Source organism: Nipponia nippon, unplaced genomic scaffold (genome assembly GCF_047370975.1).
Source record: "Nipponia nippon isolate SJK-2023a ecotype South Korea unplaced genomic scaffold, ASM4737097v1 scaffold_4, whole genome shotgun sequence".
In the NCBI taxonomy this organism is placed as follows: Eukaryota; Metazoa; Chordata; class Aves; order Pelecaniformes; family Threskiornithidae; genus Nipponia; species Nipponia nippon.
The window spans coordinates 35,730,253-35,746,719 of record NW_028262358.1 but is presented as its reverse complement, the minus strand read 5'-3'; the positions used below and the strand labels follow the sequence as shown (position 1 = coordinate 35,746,719).

At 43.4% G+C, this 16,467-nt stretch overlaps 1 protein-coding gene across 5 annotated transcripts in view; it reads left to right on the top strand.

Moving 5' to 3' along the window:
• The first annotated feature begins 1,593 nt into the window (after positions 1-1,593).
• Positions 1,594-16,467, top strand: part of LTBP1 (latent transforming growth factor beta binding protein 1) — a 210,468-nt gene continuing 195,594 nt past the window's right edge. For 4 of the 5 annotated variants that reach the window (XM_087776965.1, XM_087776964.1, XM_087776962.1 and 1 more), the window contains exons 1-2: positions 1,595-2,536; positions 3,139-3,209. In XM_087776965.1, the coding sequence (XP_087633091.1) occupies positions 2,061-2,536; positions 3,139-3,209 (547 nt within the window). In that variant the 5' untranslated portion in view covers positions 1,595-2,060. Of the gene's footprint in view, positions 2,537-3,138; positions 3,210-16,467 lie in introns of all 5 variants that reach the window. The other variant, XM_087776963.1, reaches the window with a different exon arrangement.

Sequence of the window (16,467 nt, the reverse complement as noted above, 5' to 3'; positions counted from 1 at the left end):
CTTCTCTGGTTGCAAGGTATTTTTTGTTCCCTAAACACAGCAAAAACATTCAGCGTACTCAGGATTGACAATAATTAGCCTTCGGAAGACGGAACAGTTCAGTTGCTGAGAATGTCTTCCAAGGTAAAAAAGCAACAGATGTATACGTTTTCTAAGAGAGGAGGGAGCGGTCTCACAGTTAACTTCTTAGTTATCTTCAAGCTGGAGCTACTTTCAGGCTTTATCTCAGGTTTTTTTCTGAACCACCACAGAGTTTCATTCTAGTTTAACCCAGTGTGGATTTACAAGCCCCCAGCGCTAGCGGCATTTTCTTTTCAACACTGGGTTTCGATTCAGAGCGCTGGAGGCACAGGAGCAGAAGCCTTTAATGCCAGCGTGGCTCCCTTACGCTCTGACTAAAGCAAGCTCCAAACTCTCATCTATTTAAAACATCTATTTATTTTTGAGCAGTTTTAAATAGCTGAGAACTAAGGAGGAAGGGACCGTTGTGCTCGTAACACTGGCTCTTGCCTGGAATCCTGTCAATGTAAAACCCTCCTGCTCCCCGTGCCGGCTGCCCAGCTGCGCCAAGAGCATTTAAGAACAAAATCTCACCGGTCTGGAGCCAGGGTCAGTGTCCTTAAAGCTCTGGAAAAGAGCAGAGGAGAACCCAGGGAGGAGGACCTGGATTCCAAGCTATTGGATCTGCAAACTCTTTGATTCTCCGCAAAGTTTCTTGGAAAGAACTCGGACACATCAGCTTCTGAGTATTTTAAAAGATGTAACCTCTGGGTTATTTTGTGAACTTTGTTTTTTTTTCTTTATTTATGATGCTGAAGGGTGACATCAGTTAAGACACACTGGAGAAAAATGTAGGCAGTTTTGCTTATATATTGATTCCAAGTGTACAACTGCGGTTTGTATTTTGTTCTTTAGGAATACATACTGCTTTACAAACATAAAGAAAAACAAGAAAGAATATGGTCCCTCCTAATCCTGCTAGGCTTTCTGCTAAGAGCAATCTCAAATCTATGGCTCTCACCAGGAAGGGACTGAGGGATGTGCTTACCTTTAAGGTAAGTGCTTTCATTGAGTTCCTACCTACAAAGTGAAGCCGGTATACAAAGCTTTTGGGGCTTTAAAGCCTTACCTCATCTGACATCACTGCGCTACCCAGGCGGACCCTTCATCTGTTGCAGTGAGCCCCACAGCACGACGCGGGCAGCGAGTAGGGCGCTACCCTTTTATTCTTCAGCTCCCCCACGTCCAAGGGCAGAGAAACGCTCCGCTGCTGCAAGCGCCCCGGTGCGCTCCCCCAGCGGCGCCCGTGCCCGAGGCCGGCTGAGCGGCGCGGGGTCCGCCGCAGGCACCGACGGCCCCGCGCGGCGCCGGGACCCCTCGGCCGCCCCGGCCCCGTCACCTGGCCCCGGCCCCACGCCGCGGCCCCCCGCGCCCCGGGAGCGCCGCCTGACGTCACGGCGGCCCCAGATTGGCTGCGCGGGGCCGGCACCGGGGCAGGGGCGCCCCCGCCCCCTCCCCTCCCCTCCCCTCCCGCACACGCTCACTCGCGGAGAAACTCTTAAAAAGAGTTTTGGTGGTGGGTTTTGGGGTTTTTTTATTTCCAGCCCGGAGTGGCTTAAGGACCGTTCCTTACACGCGCACGCAGACCCCTGGCAGCTCCGGCAACCGAAACATCTGCTCTCCATTGCGACCACCCCCCTCCAGCAAACACCCGTCCCCTGCGGCTGCTGCTCCTCCTCCCTTCCCGCTCCCGCTCCGGCTCCGGCTCCGGCTCGCAGCTCGGCTCGCGCCCGCCGCTTCCTTTCTTCCAACAATGTTTTCCTGCTCCACGGGGCGACGTGTTTGCTGAACTTTTCTAACAGTTTGGGGGGCGGGTGGGGGAACCTGAGGCTTTTTTCCTTTCCCCCCCCTGGAGCAGGTTGGGGGGCAGCGGGCGGAGGAAGGATCCGCACCGGGGGCGCAGGCAGCGGGTCGCACGCTCACGCGTCCCTTGGAGGAGAGGAAAGCCGTGCACCGGGGGTCCGCGAAACTCGGCGGCCGCAGGGACTCCCGCTGTGGAAATGGCTCGGATCAGATGGGGCTCCCTCCTCCTCCTCCTCCTCGCTGCCTGCGCGCTTTTGTCACCGGCGCTCGCTGCCTCCGAAAAGGGCAGGCTGAGGAGGATCACGTACGTCCTGCAGCCCGGCCGGGCGGGCTCCTCCGGCAGCCGGCATCAGCGCCCGACCCTCCTCGGGGGGGGGGAGCAGCAGCAGCAGCAGCAGCAGCAGCGCACGTTTAACGTACAGCTGAACACGCGGTACAGCGGCGGCGGCGGCGGCACCCTGGAGCGGACCCGGCGGATGAGCAAAGCGGGCGGCGCGGGCGTCCAGCTCCGCTTGAGCCCCGCCGGGCAGATCCACCCCAACTCCGCCGCTCACGCCTCCTTTGCCAAGCCGGCCCGCTTCGGACCGCGGCCCAAGCCGCCGCCGGGCCCCCACGGCAACAGCAGCGCCGGCCTGCCCCTCCGCCAGAAGCACCAGCTGCCGCCGCTGCCGGGGTAAGGCGCCCTCCCGCCCGCCGTGCCCCGCACGTCCCCCGCTCCCCGGCACGGCTGAGGCGACGGCGGTGCAGCCTCCCGCCCGCCCTGAGAACCTTTGTCGCGGCCCTTGTCGCCTCCCCTCGGGGCGGGGGATAGGGGCAGGGGGAGCCTGCGGCGGCGTTACCTGCCCGCCGCCGGTGCCCCCCTCGCCGTTTCTTTCCCGCCAGCTCCCCCCGCCAGGAGCCCGCGGCGGGTCCCGCGCCCGGGCTGAGGCGTCGAGTGCGCGAGGAGCCCCGCAGCCGCCCTCCTCCCGGCCCTCCGGCCCTGCCAGGGGCGAGCCGCGGCCTCCGCCTTTGTCGTTCGCGTCCCTGAGGGCAGTGCTCGGGGTGCCCGTGTCCCCGGCCCTCTCTGGGAGGCGCCGGCCGCCTTTCCAGTCAGAGCCCGCGCCGGGCCAGGAGTTTCCTCAGACGCTCCTCGGGACGTTCAATTCTTCCCGCCTTTTCTCGCCCCGGCCCAGCGCCCGCCCCGCGGCCCGGCTGGGATGGGGAGCGGGGCCGGCCGCCGCCGCGGCGCCGGAGGGGGCCCCGCCGGACCCTCGCCCCTCTTTGCTGTTCCCGCAGGGTCAATGTCTGCGGGGGGCAGTGCTGCCACGGCTGGAGCAAGGCCACGGGCTCCCAGAGGTGCATCAAACGTGAGTAGCCCTGCGGGTCTGGGGGCTGCGGGGACGCCGCTGCGGTCAGTGCCGGGGGGGACCTGTGGGGACCGCGCTAGCATCTGGTGAGGTGGTGGATCCCGCATCGACATGGGCTGTGGGCAGAGAGGTGCCAGCTGAGCTACAGGTCCCGCCTGTGCTGCACTGGCTAGGTTAACCAGCGCGCTTGCCCAAGCCCTTCTCCCACAGCATCGTGGTGCGCGGCAGTTGTAACCCTCCGCTTTTCATCTCTAAATCCCGGCTTGCTAACCTTCAGCTTTGCTAAAGGATGAGCAGCAGGTGCTTCTTGTGTTTATTCTCAGCATAGATAGTGGCATTTTTGGAGAGAGCTTTGCAAAGGTTATTTTTTGTGGAAAAGAAACCCCCCACACATTAATGCTTGGGTGTTAGGAGGTTTTTTTGAACAGAGGGGCTTAATAGGGTAAAGAACCTGCCAGAGGAGCACAGGTGGGGAGCAAGGAATTGCTGTCTACCCGCGCTGTCCCTTCACCAGCAGCACAAGTGATGCTTCCGTGCCTAGGGCGTGGAATTTTTGAAGCGTTGAACAAGGCAAAAGAAATGGGTTTGGAGAAGCACCTGTACAGGGAAGTACCTTTACTGGGATATCTAGAAACACAAAATATGTGCAAAAAATAATACTGATCAAGTCAATACTATTATACTCAGGTTGTCCTTTCTAATGTGAAACAAGAAGTAACTCTGCTAATTTAGGTAGGATTCAGGATGACTGCAAATGTCTAAACTGGAGTGATGTTGCCATGAGGTCATGGAAGGCTGATGTGACAGGCCTCTTCAGGAAACCCCTTTAGGTGTCAGCGAGACTGGGCAGATCTTGGAGCATCGCTTTCGTTCTGCAGGACAGACTTCTGTCCCTGAGAGAGCTGAAGTAAACAATGCTTTCAAGATGCAAACTCTGTTTTTTTTGGTTGTTTTTTTTTTTTTTTTAATAGTGGCTTTTGTCCCTGTGGGGGATTTTTCACAATAGGGAGCAATCACATTTGTAATCCCCAGTAAGGTCAAGTACCTTTGACCTGTATGGAGCTGTTGCTAAGAAGCAAAAACTTTATTACAGTAGGCTGTTAAAACTTCACAATTTCCCAGACCAACTTAGGCATGCATTTAAGGCAGTCTTCTAAATTAACATTTTCAGCTTAAAATACATGCTGCTGTGTTAGGTTAGTCACCTTTTTTGCTTAACACACATTACAAGTACTAGAATGATTTCCTTCAGCTTACATTGTTTGAGGTGGTATTTTGAGGCTAATTGCAGAGCTTAATAAACACCTACCTTAGCTGAAACACTAATCAAAATGAAAAAAACTCCTAATAATTTCAGGAGATTAGAAGTCAAAAACTATTTCAACTGCAATGCTATTGTCAACCAATTTTATTTTCGCTATTTTGAACAAAACCCAAACAATTTTCTTTTTTGTGGCTCTTTGTCTTCTAGTAACTTTTATTTCCAGATAACTTCATCCTTTTTAACTTTTGTTTATAAATTAAGTAGTTTGCTTTCTGTCCTTTAAGTTTCATCTTTTTGACTTCGCCCGTTATCATCCGACTGTTCTCTCTTTTTTGTCTTCTCTTTTTTTACTCCTGTTTTTAGGGCCTTCAATAAGGACTAAGTCAGCAAATTAGATTTTTATGGGATAACTGTGTAGAATCTCATTTAAATCCATGAATTACTTGGTTCATTCATATAGTTATTGTAGGAATGGAGTAGCACAGAAAGAGTTAAAAGAAAGGTGTGTGTGGGATTTTCTCTTTGACTTTTCTTTCTCATTTTGTGTCTCTGATATTGGGCTCTCCTTCGCATTAAATATGTTTGCTGCCTGCTCTGATGCCTCTTAGCAGTGGTATAATACACTTGGCTTGGATCTTCTCAGTTTTACCCCTCTCTTGGCAAGCCAAGGGAAGCACTAAATGTACTAAAGTCATCTGTTTTGTAACTTAGGTGAACCATGAGATAGCGTTGACTTGATTTAGCTGTGGAAGATTAGTCTCACAGTCATAAAAGCCAGATATCTCCTTTTCTTGAACCTCCCAATGTTCCTTTCAGAAGAACAGAAACCCTACAACTGAACAAAAGTTAACCCCTTTGTTTCCTGTGAAAATAAGTGATTTTTAAATTCAGACAGTAGACTCTCAGTTGTTTTTGAGTGGATTATTCCAGTTGTGGATTAATTGTGCCACGGATGCAGGCACACCTGAACTGACTTCATGCAGAGTCAGTTTGGATCTGTCAGGGTTTATTAGCTCAGGCTCAGTATCGCTTTAATAAGCTATTTGGCCTCTAGGGCCAGTTTATATTCTTTTGCGTGGTGCAAAGCCTAAGCTAATAAACCCCAGACCCATACTGGCTCTTTCCAGAGCCAGCTTCCATTTGTCTGCATCGTGCTTCCAGAACCAGAGTGCTGAGAGCCAGCTCTGATCAGCAAGGCTTATTAGCTCAGGTGTAATCCCAGGCTGGAACAAGTACCATGTGTTTCTGCTCTGCTGCACCTGTGTGAAAAAGCCTGCCTGTAACCCACAGAAAGAGGGGTCGAAGGGAAGATGTACGGTCTTGCAGTCCAGGCTTTGTTAATCTGCCCCTCTCCCTTTCTCTTGCATGGTGGTGTTTGCTAGCCCTACTTTCCCACGCATGGGGCTATGGCTGAGGCTGCCATTCCCTTGGGTGACTTCCATCCCAGGCGGGTGGCAGTCTGGCTGTGAGCAGTGGCAGCTGCGTGTCATTTCCCTTGGTAGCAGCAATAGGGGGTATTTGAAATGTTTCTGTGCAGGTCAGAGGGCAGCGTCTGTATGGAGGAGGCAAGTGGACTTTTCAAGTCTTTTTTCTAAATTTTAGTTTGAAGCTGAACTGCCTGTTGTGTTTACAGTATGCATGTTCTGTTGGAAGCCTTACTGTGTGTCCTCAGAAGGCAAGCTTCTGTTTTCCTGTTAACTACCTGTATGAGAATGCCTACTGTATCTGACTTTAGGCATATAGGTTTTCCTCCTCTGTGCCTAATACTTAAGTTTTACATTGTAAAGCTTTATCTTAAGAACTTTCTCAAACTTGGTGTGACTTTGCTTATGAAGAGCTGCATCATTCGAATTAAAAAGATGAAATCATAAAGCTCAGCGTTGAAAGTATTCAGAATTGCTTTACGTTGGGAGAATGATATCTAACAATCAAAAACAACCTTTTTGAAGCGTTCAGAACATCCACCTTTGGGTAAAGACAAAGCTGGGAAAAATTCAACCACAGCAGTAAACACCTTGGAAAGTTATAGGCATGTGAAAGTTTATGACAAAGATTGTTTTCCAGTCATAGTTATCATAGGTTATAATCTGTGTAAGCGCAATAAGATACCACCAAGGCTGGAGACATCGTGTTTTGTTAGTACTTGTTGCATTACCAGCGCATTATACAAACATTAATTAGCTCTATTACATGGCTGTAAGGCAAGTAAAACCTAGAGTGTGGGTTTTTTGTTATTTATTTCATTTATGGAAATTGAACCATAGGTTAAATGCAGCCTTGGACAAGTTATAACAACTGAGTAGAAGGCCAAAGCTGGAAATTAGGAGTTCTTGCCTCTGAAATGCATGTTTATCCTATTGAAACCTGTTGTCTCCTACTTTGTTACTTGCTACTAAATTTCTATTAGTTAATAATACTTCCTACAAAATGCGCTCTTCTATTTTTGTTTTATTTTTCTTAATGATTACAAGGAGCTGTTTTTCATGTTGGGAAGTCAAGAAAGAAATTACCTATTGTGTGCAGGGTCTGATATCTAAAAAAAATAATTAACAGAGCCACCTTATTGTAATAGTAGACTCCTAAAATGTATAATAATATATTTTGTCTGCAGTATTAATATAAATTGTTTGTGAGTGTTCTCAACGTAAACTGGATAGGTCAAAAAATAGCATTGCCTGGAGGAATTCTAAATTTCACTAACATAATGATGAGAATTAACAAATGCTGGTGGGAAGGAGAGAGTTGGATGTTAATGGAGTACTGAAGTATGAGCTCCTTATTGCAGAGGTGTAAGGAAGGCTCATAGGGGAAACAGGTGAGGAAGTGGATTTTGCAGGATTATGCTTAGAAGTTTCTTATAGGGAGAGGAATTAATGTCTGTGTCAATGTAGAACCCATGTACACCATTCTTGTCAATTGAGAGAAAAACGATCTTGCATCTTTGTCAGCTGAAGGTGTTGTATGTGTGCAGGCATCTATTCCATGCATGGGCATAAGGTGAGGATTTTGGAGTTGGAACTGGACTAGAGTCTTTGAGTTTGGTCATGAAGTTTTATCCTGTCTGTTGTGTGCTCAGGCACCTTGGAAAGGTCATCAGAAAATAAGACAAACTGTCTGTTGTCTTTTTTGTATTAAAAGATGATCCTGTTTATTCTCTTCTCTTCTATTTTGAAAGACTTCCTGACTCAACATTAAATAGATGTGCTATAGATAAACAAGGTTTAATTTATTTTTCAGAATAAGAAGATATACAACAGTAGAGTCTTCCTGCTGGACAAGAAGGAGCCTAGAAAGTTGTCTTAAGACTTGCCCAGAGGAAGGTCCCTTTTGTTCAGTTCCCAAAATTGCACGGCCTCTGCTTGTGTATTGCTATTCAGTTTGAGACATCTGATCCCTAAACCTCCAGAGCTATACTTCTCACTGTTGCTGACTTTGCATGCTACAACTTTGTGTCTCCTTCAGGACAAGGGCACTTCACAATGTGACCAGTGGTTCTAGAGCCCCAGTCATCCAAGACCGGGATGGAGCACATCCTAGGTTGCTTCTAGCTTGTGCTCCTGAATTTTCTTGGGGGAGGTGAGGGAAAGGTTGCATGCTTAGGTCTTGTTCTGATATAGGGTTAGGATTTAGACCTGGAAAGTTAGAAGCATACATGGGTCCCCCAGTTTAGATATAAAACTCTGTACCACTAAATACTTCAATATTGGTTGCTCTGAATCTACTTTGTCTTCAGTTCAGCTCTTAAAAATGGTGGTATCCAGGAGAGCTGTAATTCTCATCATTGGAACTGAGTACTTCAAATGTTTGCAGCTGTGCTTCATGGAGATTTTCTGGTCATAAGCGGTTCCTGAGGCTTGTGCTTAATCAGTTTTGTGGCTTTGAGTTTTACCAAGTTATGTTTTTTTACGTTGTGTATACAAAGCCTAACTATAACATACTCTCCCCAAATGTTGTCTGTTCTCATTCTAAGACCATCAGCTCAGTAGAAGCAGTATCAATCTCCTTAAAATTATGCCTAAATCAAAATTAAATGTCTCAGTTTTAAAGAGACATAACTACTTTGACCTCATGTAACTGACCTATACATTAGTCCTTTTTAATCTATTCTCTGATGTTGTTTTTAAACACTTCAAAATTGAAAAAACTGAAAGCCATTACTTGAGTAGCTTGGTTTTGCCTCTGCTATGCTTGCTACTGTAATATGTAAATAAAACTTTTGAATTTCATATACAAGGAATAGATTGGCTTTTGTAGTGGGAAAGCTCTTGTTAGCCCTCAGTGGTAGTTCCACTCTGCTATATTTTCACTTACTGTCCTTGGGAAGGGGGAAGAATGAGAGGACCCAGGTTCTTATAAACTTTGGCTTTGTCTACATTAGCAAGCAGCATGGACTAATGGGAGCAGATCTATAGACCAAAGCCTTTGGTTTTGATGACCTGAGGTATGTGTGTTTCAGGGCTTAGTGTTTTATTTTGGACTAGGTGTAGTCTGGTCTCATGGAATGAATGCCAATATGAGGCTGAAATACATTAGGTGCATTCTTGGAGTGTTCACGTTTTGGTTTGGTTTTTTTTTTAAGTTTTTTTTAAGTGTTTTTTTTTTTTTTTCTCTGCATCTAAAAGAAATACAGTGCTTGTGCATTAAGATGGCCCCACAACACGAACCAAACCTTGGTGAGTGTGATTGATAAGATTTGCTTCAGGTGAGAATCCTGACCCAAGCTAAAGCAGTAATGCAGGCTTTGAGCACAGTGGCTGTCTCCTGGCCATTGATGGCAGCCAGCCTCCCTCCTGCAGGAGGAGGCAGTAAGAGCTGTGAGAAGATGGGGAGCTGTTAGCTGCTCTTTGCTGTGCAGATGTGACCATGCCATGTGCTGTTGCCACATTTCGGTGAGGAAACATAAGTCTACAATTAGTATGAGGTGAAACCTACCCAGACTTTTCTTTGTGAGCCATTTGGGACTTTACTGGAAACAAGTAAGGTTATAATGATACATAGTCTCTATTTTACACAAATACTACATGTGTGTCTAGATTTAAAAGAAAACAAAAAAAAGAACATTAAAAGAAACTTCTCAAGATGTTGTGCTCCTGCACTGAAGCAGATGACAGATCAATAGTGAGCCTGTTCAGCTCACTGCAGCAGTTAGTGTTAACAAAAGAAGCAGGACATGTAGTAAAGTTGTAAATCTACAGTGGATAAAAAGTCCTGAGCACTTCCACTGTTAATATAGTATCAGAACGAATCTCGAAAACTGTGGGGTTTTTTTTTTCCTTCCCCTTCCCCCTTTCAATGTGTAACTTGGAAGTGGTGTAGAAAGCTGTGTAGGTGCTGGGGGGACCTGTGGTTCATTCAGTGATTGTGCAGTGTTCTCCTGGTTCTGCACATGCCAAGGAACAAAATGATGCGTTGGTGGTGAAGTGATACTTTGATACTTACAATACTAGTCTTACACTTCTCTTCTGTAGGGCTGCTATGCCTGAGTGTGGAAAAGGGAAGAGCTGGAAGCAGGGCGTGGTCCCCTCTCCTTCCTCTCCAGCAAAGTGAGAGAGCAGGGCAAAGTATCTCTGTGTCCAAGATCGGCAAGCTTCCCGGCCTTTGGGAAAGTGGGGATGTAGTGAGGGGTGGGGTCTGCACTCTGCAGGGCCTTGAGAAGAAGTTGGGTGCAGCACCTCTAACGATACCCTTCTTTGCAGCCTTCAACATGAAGGGCTGCTTGTGCCAACTGATCCTGCCTTAAAGCAAGCTTTGATTGCCTGGGAGCTATGGGGTTAGTGTAGGGTGGATGGAGAGGGGCACACACCTCCCTTAAATGGCTCCGTGTTCAAATACTGCAGTACTGGTTGTTAGAAGATTGTGGGTGGTTCGGGTTGTCCGGTGAGTCTGTGTTCTGTAACTAAGGTGGACTGCTACTGGGTTGGGTTTGAGGTTTTTGCTTTAGTTCTTTTGTTCTGCCTTTAAAAGCACCAGTACTTGACTTGCGTAGCCTAATTTATTCCTAGAAAACAGATCCTCTCCACTGACTGCAGGAAGAAAGCAAAGCTTTAGCATCTCTCTGCGTTTCTGGCTCCACACAGAACAGGAACAAGGGTTTTACATGTTAGCCAGGCAAGATGTTCATTTAAATACAGAGCTAAAAATAGTTCTGCTTGGCCATGTTCTTTTTTGTGAAATGCAGATAGCAATCCGTGCATATAAACCTAGCGTTTGGGAGAGCTGCTTCCTGATAAAGGAGGATTGTTTTTTGTCCTGTGGCAAGATTTCTTTTTTCATGATTCAAATAATTTTTTTTTTTATTATCTCTAGATGGCAGTTTAGGCCTGGATTTTTGGAGAAGCTTGACTAAAGGGTGATCTCTTACTGAGAGTTGGTTGGATTTAGGAAAAACTTTATTGTTCTTAGCATTTTAATTACTCTGTTATGATTAATGGTCTTTTCTCTGGTATTTCTTCTCTGTAATGCTTTGGTTGTCTGATTCCTGCATCCAGTTAAAATTTTTCAATTGTCTTTTTATTGAGTTTCTCTTCATTTGTTCAGTTTCCTGCGTATTTCTTACACAGTATTTTGTAACAAAATGAATAAGCACTGTAATGAGAAAGGTTAAGAGAATGAAAAGGATTGCAGACTGGAGTGTTAACCACTCCAGCAAGCAGGAACAGCGTGTAACATGTGAATTCGCTGGTTTCCTTGGCTTAGTCCATTCTATAGTGAATGATTTTTTTTCCTGATACTGAAATGATAGAAGGATCTATAGCATGTGAAATGTTTATACTGTCAGAGTATGTATAATTATGATCTCATATAATTAAATACTTTAAAATGTCTCCCAGATTGTACAGTCTAACTTAAGTATTTATACTATATAAACTCCAGTAAACACAACATTAATGAAAATGCCAAGTATCAAGCAGCATGTTATATTCTTATGACTGATAAAATAATGTGTCCTTTTGCTGAAGTTAGGCTTTTGAAGTATTTGAGTATAGCTGCTATTAAATTCTAATAAATCTTAGCATTTAGAGATAATACTATGAAGATAAATAGAAAATAATCTTAATAAAGTACATTGTGTTGTCATTAGGTCAGGAGAGAAACTCTGTGATTTTTGTTCGTTTGTTTTAAAAGAAATATGTATGCCAAAAGCATTGTTTTTTGTTTCCCTCCTTACTTGGAGGTCATGTTTACGTAGCCATCCACACCAGTGTGGGAATGTATCAGATGTTTTGAAGTGGACCAGTGAAGAATTTCAAGAGTGACGCATGCTTTTATTTGAAGTATATTTAGGGAAAGAATTCCCGAAGACCATATAATTATGATTAAAAAAAAGTTCCTGTGTAGGAAGACAGAGGTGGTCGTAATACTTCCTCCATTAGTAGTGTAGAGGCTATACAGGTTTTCTGCAGTTAATGCCATTTCTTCTGATTATTTAAGTAATTTCAACTTTTTTTATAGAATGGTCTTACAACATGGTTGTCTCACTCTTGGTCACAAATTCCTCTCTCCCCCATTCTCAATGACTGTGTAGCATTGTTGGATACACTTCTGCTAAAATTGAACTTTTGAAAACTGTTTTGAGAGAGATACTCAGATGGAGAACTAGATCCCCAGAAAAGCATTAGATGGTGAGCACCAAGTGTTCCTTCAGTTTCCTTTTGAGTTACTAGTCTCCATTAAAAGACTCAAAATGGTATCCATAATAAAAGGGTAAAAATAAGTGGCGAGCTAATCAATAATGCAATTCAGAGAACGGGAAATGATTATAAACTTTGCTGTTCTCCAGGATGTTGGCACCATATTCAGATTTTTCTGAGGGAAACTGGAATATGCCTCTTTCCTTTCAGAACCCGCAGCTTGTTCCTCTCCAGAGAAAGTGCTTTACCGCTTTTCTTTTGAAATCGGTGGGGGTTCATCACACTGTCTTTCAACGCAGCAGGAGTTAAAGGTGCCTTTGTATCACAACTTTTTGTTTAGGATGCGCACTCAACCAAGATGAGCTTTGGTTTGATTTCCTTGTGTGCTTGAGGAATAGAAATCTTGAATTAATTAAATAAGAAAGACAGTATTCCTACATTGCATGTAAAGGAACTTGAAGTTTCTGCTCTAGCACAAATACATTCCTGTCGCTGTGTCGGTTTTTCCCATTTCTGTAACCTCGATGCATGCATCACTTCTTGACTGTTTTATGCTGGAATCTGAACGAGCCCTACACTTCTAATCCTCCTTCCAATGACTATATTTTCTATTATTTGCCCTCAGGCATGTATTTTACCTGGCAGGATTTATGCACTCCTATGGGAGAAGTTGATATATACTGTGCCAATGTGCGCAGTGATGAAATTTGTTAGAAGGCAGTGCATTCTGCTTAAACCTATGCTTGACTATGTGTGATTAAAAGGAGGGAAAAAAGATACGCTCTGTTTTTTGTGGAAATGGAAAGGAAGAATCTAGTGGATGGGCTGACTAGAAATAACAGAAAACTCACAACACTTTGTTGTAGTGTAATGATTGTATCAAAGTATTAGAAATTCAGGAATGACATCGAAAAATTTTTGTGGTCATTTAAGTACTAACCAACAGCAGTTGCTTGATAAAGGAGATGCTTAAAGGTGGAGCTGAGGCTAAAAGATGAGAAACTTTTAGGTGCAGGAAACTTTTGGGATATAAAATGTTTATTGTGAGTTTCTCACTGAAAATTATGCTTTTGTGAATTTCAATTCACAAAGGAAATAAACAGACACAAGGAAATAAACTTGTAAATGAGGTGTTACAGTCTGAAGAAGGTAATTGTGAATCAAGGTAAAATCAATATGATTAGCGTGGGAATCGGATCTTAATGATCATATTTAAAGAATTATCAGGAATTTAATATAAAAGTTTTTTTGGGACAAGTGGAGTTAGTTATACCTGTATTTTGATTCTTTCAAAAGGTCTGAAAAAGCAAGTTTTACCTAAATTTCTTCAATATATTATAATATTTTATGCTTACTGATTTAATATAATGAATTACGCTTAATTTAGTATGTATTAAAGCAGAAATACATTCTGTATATGTAGAAGTTCTAAAATATGTAAATATTTTAAAACTGTTATAAGCCTTATATGTTAGGTCTTGCTCCTGCAAATATTTATATACCCTTTAAGCAAAATAAGATGAACACACGGACTGAAAAGTGTGTGTGTTTAGATCAGTCCCAAACCAACATACAGGTGTGTTGGAAGGGGTCTGTTTAAACCTAATGGTAATGTTATTATTTTATACTTGCTTTTCTGAAAGAATGTCGTAAATACAACCATACCAGGCCTGATAAGTGTCCCTGTAACATAGTATTCTGTCTGTGACGGTGGTGAGCAGTAGTTGATTAGGGAAAGATGCATAAAAAAAGATGAATGTGTTGGGATACAGCCAGAGGAAATGCTTTCAGCTTTTTGTGATTTAGGGACTTCCAAAGCAAATGTGGCACTCTGGCTTTATTTTTTAGTAGATACAGATTGCGTGGTCTTAAAACACAAAAACCAACCCAGAAGAACCCCGTGTTCCTTCACCACACTTCTGGAAAGTGAGGGGAGGTTGGTTATGTTGTCTACGCCTGGCCTTCCAACGTGGCTAACTTCCTTGGCATAGCAGGTTTTGGATGCTGAAACTAACAGGTTCAAAAAGCAGATCAGTGAACTCCTGACAGAAAAATCTGTTGAGGGTTATTAAACACAAAAACAGCACTCTTGCTCAGGAATTTGCTGAGCCTCCAGTTCTTGAAGGCTGTAGTGGTACAAACTTCTGCTGCTTCTCATCCTGTCCTTATACATCCACCTTAGTAATGGGGAGAGGAGACTGGACTAAGTGGATCTTTGATCTGACCCACTAAGCCTAGTCTTGTTATTTGCATCTCTCTGAAGCTCCATTTTGAATTTCCAGTCATGACCTCCTTGAAATGGATAGGACCAAGCCTATTGCCTTTAACAGGAGTATACTGGCCTGCTTTTCGGTTTTAAACTTAATACTTCCACACTCCAGTTTTTGGAATCTTAGCTGTGTGGAAAATAATGGTGTTTTCAGTTAGATGAGCCATTATTGTTGTCTTTAAACGAAATAATTAGGTCATACATTTGGCATGCTGCAGCGGTCTTGAACATTTTTAAAACTAAACTGCTGTATTATGTCAATTAAAATGTTCATTTTAATTCTTTCCTAAAAATGTGATCTTTCATCCTATTTTGTGATCTTCTATTACACAACATTAATGAAGAACTTCAATCAAAGGGTGCATTACTGTGAAGATCTAATGAATCAGATTTTTAACCTGTTGTCACTGTTCACACGATTTGAGACAAACTGGGTCTTTTGTAACATAGTTGCTGGAACTACTGATGCTTGTTTCGTTATAAGGCCCGCTAGAGTAATGCAGTTTGTTCTGCAGAGCTTCGTATGCTTTATGTATATGCAAAGGTGAGAAACTTTCAGGGTTTACATTGCTGTCAGTGAAGTAAGAATCTTCACGTCTGTCTGGGTGAAAAAGATAAGGTCATTTCAAAACAGGTATTTTCAGCTGCATAGTTTTAAAGTCATTGCAGCCTTATTGGGTTCACTTTAAGTGGAAACTTAAGCTTTCTTAGGCTTCTGAAGCACAGCTTTGGTTCTTGACTACAGGAAAGAGAGTTGCAGTTTTCTCAGGGTTGTCTTTTGTGTGTGCATAAATTGTTATTTCACTTTGGAGAGTTAGCAGATACAGTGGTCAATGTCCTAGCAGAGTGGATATTTTGTTATATTGACTTTTGGGGTGGTCTTGTTACTTTTGTGTTTGATTTTTGTTTTTTAAATAATTGGTTGAGAAGCCTGGAGGTTAATATAGATGCATGTCCATAAATCTCCAGAAATATATGTTCAGTATGAATGTTTTTTTTAATGTTGTAAAAATGGAACTTTTGAAAATCCTGATTTTTTTTTTTTTTAAACAAATTTTTATGTGATGTTTTTCTAAAGCATTCCCAACTGTGCCCAAACTGTACCTCTGTGACCTTTGCACATTTTCTACAGACGACCTGGATGATGGGGTCACTGTTCTGGTCTTAGTCTCTCCAAGGCCAATGAAACTTAATTAGAATTTAAGGCTCCTTAATTTATTTTCCAAAGATTTGCTTGTATGCACATGACTGAAATTAAGTATATTTTTACTGTTCATAGCAAAATCTAGGTCTTTAAAGCAAGGTGCAAGAAAGAGTTGGCTTGTATATTACAACATATGCTTGTTGTAAATCCCTTCTCAAGTTTACAGTGAAAGTGGTCTTAAGTCTTCCAGCAGTCAAAGACAAAATATAGACTCAAAACCAAACAGAAATATAAGTAAGCAGATGATTACTTCTTTGTTGCCAGGGAGATGCATAATATGCAATTAAGGTAGCTCAGCTAAGTAGTCTTGAAAAGGAGATATGTTGCTGAACACCATATGGAAGGGGGAAGTATATGTGAGAAGAACCCCATGCAAAGCTCAAGTTAAAGTCGTAGGGCAATTCTGGTGTCGTGTACAGGTGGTATACGTGACACACCCATATCAGATGGTATTATCAGTTGACAAATTAGTCCTCCAAATTAACACAGTCCCATCCTAATAAGTTATTTCATATGTATGCTTGCGTGTTTATTTTTATATATTAATCTATGTATTAAAACTTGATTGAAGTGCCAAGTACTCCAATTTATTTGGACCAGGGCTGTGGACTGGCTTTTTTTTTTTTAATAAAATAATTGTGCCATTGGATATACCTGAATATGGTGCAGAATCACATGTCATGGTTTAAGATATGATCTTACCTATTTTAGTAAAACCTGTAGACTTTATGATCTGGCATATCATTTTGTCTATGTTAAAAGATCTTTAACAATATTAGAAGTATGCTTAGTTTGAAGGAGCGAAGTAGCTCAGCAGTGATTCTTCTTATAAATGCTTCATCGTATGCTATCTCTAATGGACTAATGAAGAAATTATTTTGATAGCTGTT